The sequence below is a fragment of the Pantherophis guttatus genome, chromosome 3, assembly GCF_059756535.1.
Source record: "Pantherophis guttatus breed Tessera chromosome 3, ASM5975653v1, whole genome shotgun sequence".
In the NCBI taxonomy this organism is placed as follows: Eukaryota; Metazoa; Chordata; class Lepidosauria; order Squamata; family Colubridae; genus Pantherophis; species Pantherophis guttatus.
Genome location: NC_142065.1, coordinates 70,860,144 through 70,870,388, shown reverse-complemented (window position 1 = coordinate 70,870,388; position 10,245 = coordinate 70,860,144). Strand labels below are relative to the sequence as shown.

Below are 10,245 nucleotides of genomic sequence, written 5' to 3'. Positions count from 1 at the left end.
TATCCAGGTACTTTTTATATGATGATGCCATAATGATATTTTACTGACAACTTTCTTATATTATTATTTGACATCAGCCCAATCTGATACTCAAACTCAGTTATTTATAAGCCCACTTACTTCCTTACATTCTCATGATAGGAAAAGAAGATTGTTGCACAGACACTATCCGGTATCTTTGTTGCTTCATAATTCTTAAACATTGTCCAATAACCTGTCAAAAGATAAAAATTAGTATCAGTGATAATAAGTATTACAGAATATAGTATTAATGTCTTAAAGAATCTTTATTCCAAAATTCAGGTATTTGAAATAACTTGGTTTGTACAAATAGAACAGTCCTAGACAATTTTTCTCCAGCGTTTTTATATTCCTGATTACTGCATTCTCTGAAACTCTAATGTTTTACCATGACACCATAAGCGATATTTTCTTCATAGAAAAATATCCACTACATTTTAATATAGCATAAACAAATGGCATTATCTTCTGATATTCCACTACAAAAATGTACTGCATTAAATGTAGTTTTAAAACAGAAGAAAAGCCAGGATGGATACACTACCGCCATACTGGTTCTATCAGGAATTATCCATAAGTCTGCAATTTTAGCAATATACCCTTCTGAAATGTGCCTCTGACGTTGTGGGCCAATTTTCACCAACAAGTATTTCCATAAGAGAAGATTAAAGACAGGATGATACCACAGGTTTCTTGAGAACAGAAAGGAGCACTGCCTCCTTAAGTGCTGATAAGACTATTCTCTCCTTCAAGCATAATCCATCACTACCTGGATCCAATAATGTGTTCTCTTTTCAAAAATATTGATCAATCAGGAAGGACATGCATCTAAAACATAGTTGGCTGTGCTTATAGCCCCGAAGACCTTGTCTACCTCTTCAGTCTATATAACCAAGTCCATATAACTAATTTCCCAGCCCAGGTACCTTGAGATTGTTACTTTGAGTCCAACTAAAAATGAAACCAAGTAACTTTAACTAATAGATGCTTTAAATAATTTATGCATAGCCCCATGGATTTTTCACCAGTCCCTCCTTACCAAGGAGGGATTGAGATACCTCAAACAGGATTGCTGGCTATCTGCAGACATGATAAGAAAACTATTTGTTTTGTCGCTTTTATTATTACAAAGTAATTCTTAACAAAGCATTATTTAGTTTTGTTTGTTTGTTTTTGCTCTTTGGATACCACTTTGCCTGAGTGAACTTAAAAGGATTTTATTGTTTTAAAAGAATGTTTCATTATAATCTTCATCATATGAAAGACTATTGCACAGCTATCTCTTGTGATTTCAGGTTTTCACCAGATTTTCAGAATTCTTTCTTTTCTGGGTTTGTTTTTCCTTAGAACAGCAATAAAGGTACCTTGATAGAAGGGATAAATGCTCCAGATGGACAAACTAGGAATGTAAGGAGGATTAGTCTGATTACTGATAGTCTACTAATCTACTCTACAGTAGTCCACAGAAGCTTTCTTTTTTAAACTGGGCAATCTTTGGAAACTTTTTACCAACAAAGTAAAATCATCATCTCTACCAAGTTCATAACACTGATTAACAATAAAATAAAGAAGGAAACATACTATAAATTAGACTTTTCAAACCACAATGCCTTCTGAAAGTATAGGTATCCATTTCCAAACTTTCTGCAGACATGGCCATAGGTGAGATAATAAGAATTAAGATTAACATATCCAAAGGATGCCCAAGTTAAGATAGATTTCACAATCTCCATATTGTTTTCAAATCTAAGAAAGCAACTTATGGTAAGGTTTGTCTGGAAAAAGAAGCATTGCATTGAATACTGCTCAATGTACAGCAGTGGATAATTCAGTCTATGGTATCTGGTAAGATTAACAAACTAAAATAACACAGGTGATTTTAAAAAGAAAAATAAACTGCAATTTAAAAAATGGTTCTCTTTTGGAGAACAAAAAGAAAGAAAAGTCCTAAAAACACATTTAGTGCATACCTTCCTTGAACTCTGGGGCAAGATTACTCCATCATCCCAGATCCTGGCAGAAGAGTAAAATGCATTACTTTCATTTTGCAGCCTGGAAATATAAGAATTTGTTTTTTAAGAGACACATAGCTATATCTTCAGCTTTATATAAATGAAGATTCTGTATGGAATTATTATGTGCTTAATAAAAAAATGACAACATACAGTTTTTTTTTTCCAAGAATAAGGAGCAAAGATTGATCATTAGGTATGTACAAAACCCGTTGTTGTGGGAATGTATCATTCTGGAGAATTCTGAAATATTCTATTTCTCCTCTAGATTACATTGATTCTGCTATCAGATGGTGGTTTCTGAAAGTTAACTTTACAAGTTAGGAACAGTCTATGCTATTCTGGAATACATAGACCAAACCAGATCTGTTTAAGTCACCATGAAATGACAAATGCACCATGAACAGCTATTTTGCACCAAACCCTTAGAATCCCAACAGCTATCAAGAGATTTTAGTTTTGGCTCATTTTGATGAGTTCTTTGGGTCATCAGTTCCTCAATTCATAAATGCTCTCCAAAATACAATTAAAAACGTGTCTTTCACTGCCAAAATCTGTCTATCTGTAATATAGTCACTTTGCCAAAGCATTTTCAGCACAAAAGATGCAGTAAAGACAGTTCAAATGTTTAAAGTTTAGAAGTTACACATTGAAATATCAATGCTTTAATGTTTTAATACACTTACTTTCCTTTTAATAATTTTAAGTCTATTTCTGGTTCTGAATAGTTATTGTTCCAGAGCTGTGTGAATGTGAAACAATGTCTTGAATCCACAAGGGCAATTCTTGCATTCGGCCAAAGAAACAGAAAGTTTGGATCAAACGATCTTCCACACTAAGAAGGTTAATAATATAAAAATAATTAATTCAGAACAAAGCTCATTTTAAGTTAGCTGAACAAATTGATGACTTATGGATAACATTTAAAATCACAGAAATACTAGGAAACTTAATGGCAGCATTTGGCTCAAAAATTAAGTAGGATCAGGGTTGACAGTACATGGATGGAAGATATCCAAGAATAGCAAGGATGCAAGACATATTGGTAAGTTAAAAACATTCTGAAAGAAGGAAATGGCAAACCACTTCCATACTACTGCTTAAGAATATTAAATGGATACGTCCATTTCATCACCAAGAGATGGTCTTCATTTCAGAAACGTAATTTTTATCTTAATAATTGCATGGAAATACTTAACAGGTTCCACGTTACAGACCTAAAATGACTGCAACAACTATAGCACTAATTAATGTGTATATTTTATAAAAAAATATCATGAAGCTGTTAAAAAGGAGCCTGAGTGGCATAGGAGGCTAATGCCTCCTACTAAGGCAGCATTTAACATCCAGCTGCCTGCAATTACTACGAGTTCAATTCTCACCAGGCTCAAGGTCAATTCAGCCTTCCATCCTTTCTAAGGTGGGTAAAATGAGGACCCGGTTTGTGGGGGCAATAAGCTGTATGAAATATACAAAAGTATGAAGGCTATTGCTTAACACATTGTAAGCCGCCCTGAGTCTCCGGAGAAGGGCGGCATATAAAAATAAAAAAAATAAAAAATAAAAAAAAGGAGGGAGCTTGTGTCAAATCTCACTTTTGTTTTTAAGCTATTAATTGTTGCAAACCTACTGAAAACCAGCATATCAGTTATTTTACATTATTTTTATTGTATAATAGAGACTATTCATTAATTTTATAAAAAGTGTTGTGCTATGACTGTTTGAAATTGGTGATTAGGACAGGCGAGCTGATTCTCACACATAATATCCTAAAATATCATCAGGCCTGAAGAATACTTTTAATCAAAGGACTTCTAATCAAAGGGCAAGAAACCTCAGATTACCCCCCCCCCCAAAACAGGATGTTCAGCATCTTACCATAGCATAACTTTCATTTCCTAAACAGCCACCAATCACAACTGTTATCTTTGGTACAGAGGCACAGGCAACTGCAGCCATCATGGAGGCCTGTGCCTTTAACCTATTAGCTTGATCTTCTGCCTAATTTAAAATGCAAACAATTGAGTTATTTTATTTTATATAGAACAAAGAGGTTCTATTTATTCCTTTTAATTAAAAGTTCACTTGATTACACTGTTCAATCAGTTCTGATTTGGAATAGACAGATAAGTTGCAAACAAATAAAAATAAAATGCCAGAAAATATTTCTCTGCTAACATCCTGTTAATATTTCCTGTTAATATTTAATCATTCGTCAGATGCTTTGTTTTTAGCATGCACAAATAGAAGAAATAAAAAGATATGACTTTTCAAAACAAATCCAAGCTATATTCCCAGTGAATAATTATCACTAGAGGTAAATATATAATTTCTTATGTTTCCATCTTGGCACAACAATTTTCATCTTAGAAACATAAATTGTCGTTACTGTTCATGCATCCTTTTTCTACAATGTGCTGTTAAATCAATGGAAGGGAATGGGAATCCCAAAGGTGCTTTTTCAAAGGCAACTGGACTTTCTGATTTTTCTTTGAAGACATTTCGCTTCTCATCCAAGAAACTTCTTCAACTCATTCTTGGATGAGAAGTGAAATGTCTTCAAAGAAAAAACAGAAAGTCCAGTTGCCTCCTGAATAAACACCTTTGGTCCAACCATGACCTGGATGACTGAGAATCTCCATAGACAATGGAAGGGAACCAGTGAGGACCCAGGCTAAACATGGACAAAGCATCGCAAGATCAGTTGAGAAAAAGAATAAGATCATTGGTGTTGGTATCTTGGGTCATGGGCAAGAATATCCCTTGTTATTTATATATTTATATATGCATGGATATGGAAAAGAAACTTACCTTGATCTAGTGACTGAGATGCATACAAACAAAATAAATAAATAAATAAATAGTTATTTTAATAGAAAATCCAGCAGTAATGAATTAAAGCTCCACAGGAGAGACATGATATACTATCTCAGGATAATTAAATGTAAAGATCCTTCAGTTGTTCCCTTCATTTCTCTCAGAATCTACAACTATCAAAAGTGGCAACCAGTTTGCTAAAAGTTATAAAGAAAAGTATGTATTGGTTTAACACTAGTTACAAACCACTTGTCTCTATCCTAGCCAAATAACATCCTATGAAATATTTCACAATAATATCTCATCATTCCTCAGTTGATATACAATACTCAAGTAAAAATGGCCTAGGTTTTGGTTTTCAGATTTAGATTTTGAGAGAAATGCCAACATACAAAGAATTCCTGCCTGTTGCAATAATATATAGCTATACTAAAAGAAAAAATAGAACCTGTGAACATGGTCTTTAAAAAAATCCATAACACCCACCCTTAACTAAGTGGCAGTACCAAATTGATCTTAACTGATTTAAACATGTAAAGAAAAGTTGACCTGGTTATTACTAGGATGGTGAGAGATATGCTAGAGCTATAGGACAAATTAGAAAAAAAAAACATTCCCCAAAGGCATTGGAAAAACCATTTCCATACTGCTGCCAAGAAATCCATAGGGATACATGTGTGAAATCACTGTGAGAAGCTAAGCTTTACCTTTTTTTATATTCTTCTTGAAGGAAAACTGATCATTTCTGAGCCAAAGGTTGCTTGGAACAGAGTTTAAAAGTCCACTATCCTAGATCTCTCTCATACTCCTACTTGGCATAATAGATATTAACTTTTTATCAACTACTTGGGGCAGTAGAGATCTAGAATGGTTGTTAAGACTGTTGCTCTTCACTATCAAGACTCTGATCTTTTGAACTAATAAAGCTGAGCTTCCAAGTTAGAGCCACCTGAATGCATTCCGTATTAGTTACTTACCTGTATGGGATTAGTTGCCTCTGCAGTATATGGAGCAGTATTCATGAGAAACAGGATAGGAATGTTTCTTTGGCTACAAAGCTGTATGAAATGGCAACCTTTTAGAGAAGCATTCTGTGTCAGCTCACCATTGTTAGCCACTATTCCAACTAGTTCTCTAAGAAAAACATAAAATACAGTCTGTACTGCAAGAACACTGGCCATCCTGAGGTCTGAACAGCAAATGTTCTCTAAACATTTAATAAATATTATAAATAATATTGTAAAAAAGCTTCTGAAAATATGTCTGATCTGCCCACAAATTAGTTTGGAGGCTAACAATGCAGTGGCTTATATTTTTGCAAAGCTGTTTATTCATTAAATACTACATGGTTCATCAAAGGATGAATACATAAAGGAAATGGGCATTGGTCTTACCTTGAAGGGCAAATTTCTTTCATAGTTGTGTCATCGTCCAGATGTGGGCTGCTTCAGTCGGATCTGTCATTGGCTGAGCCATAGTTTTGTGACCACACCCCTTGCTCCTCCCTTTGGGGCCCAGTTTGGCGAAGGAGGCCACAGGAAAGATCTGCAACAGGAACCACCACCGTCAGAGATAGAAACTGGTCCAACGGGACAACTGGAAAATAAACTCCTTTAACATTAACAAACTGTACAGGCCCTGAGACAGAGGGAGGGGATGGACGATGACACAACTATCAATAAATTTGGCCTTCAAAGTAAAACCAATGCCCAATTTCCTTGATTTGGTTGTGTCATTGTTCAGATGTGGGACATACCAAGTTTTGGCAATTCTAAGGGCGGGATGACGAAGGGCCTGGGGAGACCTCTGTTCGGTGCACCTGTTGCAAAACCCTCCTGCCAAATGACGCTTCCACAGAAGCAAAGATATCTAACTTGTAATGTCTAATAAATGGCGAGGGGGTGGACCAGGTAGCCACCCTGCAGACCTCCTCGAGGGAAGCGAGTTGCCCAGGCCGCCGATGTAGCCGCACTCCAGGTGGGGTGAGCAGTAATTCGACCGGGAATAGGGACCGCCTGGGTTTGATATGCCGAGGCAATGCATGCTCTGATCCAACGACCAACAGTTGCAGAGGAAACCTTATGTCCTAGGGAACTTGGCAAAAAGGAGACAAACAAAGCCTCAGATTTTCTGAAAGGGGCAGTTTGTTTAATGTATATTTTTAGAGCCCTCTGCACATCTAAGGTGTGCCACTTTCGCTCCAAGCTATGGGAAGGTCGAGGACAAAAATTGGGGAGAATGATGTCCTGAGATCTATGAAAAAGGGAATTAACTTTGGGAATAAAAGAGGTATCGTGTCTTAAGATGACAGTGTCAGGTCTGAAGATACAGAGATCCTCTCTAACAGAGAGAGCTGCCAGCTCTGAAATACGGTGAGCTGAAGTTATGGCCACTAGGAAGGCTACTTTAAGAATGAGGAAACGAAGGTGGACTGTGCGGAGGGGCTCAAAGGGAGATTCAGTTAAGGCATCAAGGACTCTGGGTAAATCCCAAGTGGGATACCTATGAATTGAGGAAGGTCGTAAGAGCCTGACTCCTCTTAGGAATTTTTTTATAACAGGGTGTTGAGTGAGTGGCTGGTCAGAGGGACTGGATAAGCCACCATGTGCCTTCTAAGGGTGCTGTGGGCCAGACCGCAGTCCAAGCCATCCTGCAGGAATTCTAGGACCTGGGGAGGGGAGGCTGAAAGAGGGTTGACCTGGCGGGACCTACACCATCTTACAAAGGCTAGCCAGGTGATATTGTAAAGCCTAACTATGGACCTGCATCTATAAGCCTATACAGTAGGAATCACCCTATCTGAATACATGTCCCATCTTAGGAGGGCCCTTTCAAGTGCCAAGCAGTCAGTTGGAGCCATTGAGGTTCCGGATAGGTCATGACTCCTTGCCGCAGGGTGATCTGGTCTGATGGAAATCTCCAATGTTGTGATATGGAGAGATTGACCAGATCCGCAAACCACGGGCACCAGGGCCAGTGTGGAGCTATGGGGATTATTTCCGCCCTGTCGGCGACCACCTTCCGAAGCAGAGCTTGGATCAGAGGCAGTGGTGGGAAGGCATAGTGAAGACCGGGTGGCCATGTGAGTCGGAGAGCATTGATCCCTTCCGCCTCCGGAGTCGGGAACCTCGAGAAGAAGCGAGGAAGTTGAGTGTTCAGGTTCGTTGCGAAGAGGTCTATGTTCGGAAACCCGAACCTATTGCATATTGCTTGGAAAATGTCCAGATGGAGCTGCCACTTGGCATTGTCTATCTGGGTCCTGCTGAGGAAATCTCCTTGGGTGTTTTCCGTCCCCACTATGTGATCTGCTCTGATGGAGAGGAGATGTTGCTCGGCCCACTTACCTAGACGAAACGATTCCTCCATGAGACATCTTGAGCGAGTTCCCCCTTGACGATAGACATGTGCTTTTGCAGCCATGTTGTCTGTCAGCACCAGAACGTGATGGTTTTACACAAACTGTTGAAATTGTGTGAGAGCTAGGGGGATGGCCTTCAGCTCTAGCCAATTTATAGGGTTGGTCAGGTCTGATGGAGACCAACGACCCTGAGCCACATGCGATTCGAGATGAGCTCCCCAGCCATGGAGACTGGCGTCTGTCATGAGGGTGAGTCTGTTCTGGTCCATGAAGAGACATCCCTTGTCTAGAGAGGGCGATGTCCACCAGTTTAGCGATCGCCTGACTGAGAGTGGGACTCTGACAGTGGCCATGGTGTGAGCTTGCCGCTTTCTTTGGAAAGGAAGTAGAAACCACTGCAAATGTCAGGCGTGAAGATGTGCCTAGGGAACGATCTGAATGTAGGAAGTCATCTTGCCTAGAAGTTTTGACAAGGTGGCCAACGGAACAGAAGGGTTTTTTTGAATGTGAGCTATCATGTCTTTGATATCGGCTCGTCATTCCAAGGACAGGTAGACTGCGCCTTGATGTATATCGATAATGGCGCCCAGGTGGACAAGTCTGTGGACTGGCACTAATTGGCTCTTTTTGTAGTTGACCAGGAACCCGTGTTCGTTCAAGGTTCAAATTGTGATATTTAGATCGTGTAAGGCTTGGTCGTGAGAGTGAGCTAGAATCAAAATATCGTCCAGGTAAGCCTGGAGTCTTACTGGTTGTTGTCTCAGGTGAGCTGCTACGACCGCCAAGACCTTTGTGAAGACCCTCAGGGCCGATGCCAGTCCGAAGGGAAGGGCTCGGTACTGTAGATGTTTCCCTGCGTAGCTGAAGTGGAGATCCTATCGATGCTTTGGCAGAATGGGAATGTGAAGATAAGCCTCCATGAGATCTATGGAAACTAGAAAATCGTTGGGACAAATCCCCTGAAGGATAGAGTTTAGTGAACACATTTTGAATCTGCGATACACTATGTAAGAATTGAGAGACTTTAAATCCAGTATTGCCCTCCACCACCACCCCCTGACCGTTTCGGAACCACAAACAGGATAGAGTAAAACCCTTGCTTCCATTGGCTTTGGGGAACCTCCTCTATGGCGTGTATTTGCAGGAGGTGTTGAACAACTTGGTCCATCAGATGGCGTCTGGACTCGCTGCTGTAAGGTGGGTACTGAATGAAACGGGCTGGAGGTATGGAGAGAAATTCCAGAGGGAGGCCAAATGTTACTATAGAGAGGACCCAGAGGTCTGGGGTTGAGGCTTTCCACCTGTCTGCGAAGAGGGCCAGGCGGCCTCCAATGGAAGGATTTGGCGATGAATCACTTATGGTCACAGGACTGGCAGTAGCCGGAGCCGCAAAAGGACCATTTAGATTGTGTGAATTGCTTGCCCCTATCCCGAAAGGACTGATGGTCCGAGGACTGACTTGATCCCTGAGGGTATCCCTGCTGGGAGGTGCTTCCTTGGTAATAGGGACGAAAGGATGCTCCCCTGTAATAAGGAGAGGCCCATCTGTCAACATGTGTAGATGTTGAAGGCAGAACCTTATGCTTGTCCCGTGTTTCAGTAAGGAGAGGATCAAGTGACTCACCAAATAATTTCTCCACAGATAGGGAGCTGCAGCCAAACGCCATTTGGCCCGAAGATCTGCTGGCCACTGATGAAGCCAGATCATCCTGCAGGCTGATACAGTAGAGGCTAGGGCTCTAGAGGCAAATTTGGCCAAATTTAGAGTGGCATCAGCTGAGAATTGAATAGCAGCTATGATTTTATTGATATCCTGATGGAGGTGAACCTCACTAGGGGGCACTCTTGCTTGCAATTGCTGAAGCCAAAGGATGGTTGAACGGTTGAAAAAGGAGGCTGAGGCAGCCGATTGAATTCCCATGCTGCACCTTGGTGATTCTTTTTCCGCAGGAAATCTAATTTTTTATCCTCTGGTCGTAGACCTTCAGAGGTATCCTGTCACATAGGAGGAGGAAGATGAGAGAGCTGCTACAGGGC

General features: G+C 40.0%; 1 protein-coding gene across 10 annotated transcripts in view; it reads right to left on the bottom strand.

The window, feature by feature from the left end:
- LOC117674965 (methylcrotonoyl-CoA carboxylase beta chain, mitochondrial-like) overlaps nt 1-10,245 on the bottom strand; it is a 33,161-nt gene that overhangs the window by 1,737 nt on the left and 21,179 nt on the right. For 5 of the 10 annotated variants that reach the window (XM_034433230.3, XM_034433227.3, XM_034433226.3 and 2 more), the window contains exons 9-13: nt 5,828-5,984; nt 3,912-4,034; nt 2,720-2,868; nt 1,992-2,073; nt 121-214 (exon numbers count right to left, since the gene is read on the bottom strand). In XM_034433230.3, coding sequence (XP_034289121.2) covers nt 125-214; nt 1,992-2,073; nt 2,720-2,868; nt 3,912-4,034; nt 5,828-5,984 — 601 coding nt within the window. In that variant the 3' untranslated portion in view covers nt 121-124. The remainder of the gene's footprint in view (nt 1-120; nt 215-1,991; nt 2,074-2,719; nt 2,869-3,911; nt 4,035-5,827; nt 5,985-10,245) is intronic. The other 5 variants (XM_087889802.1, XM_034433234.3, XM_087889801.1 and 2 more) reach the window with 3 other exon arrangements.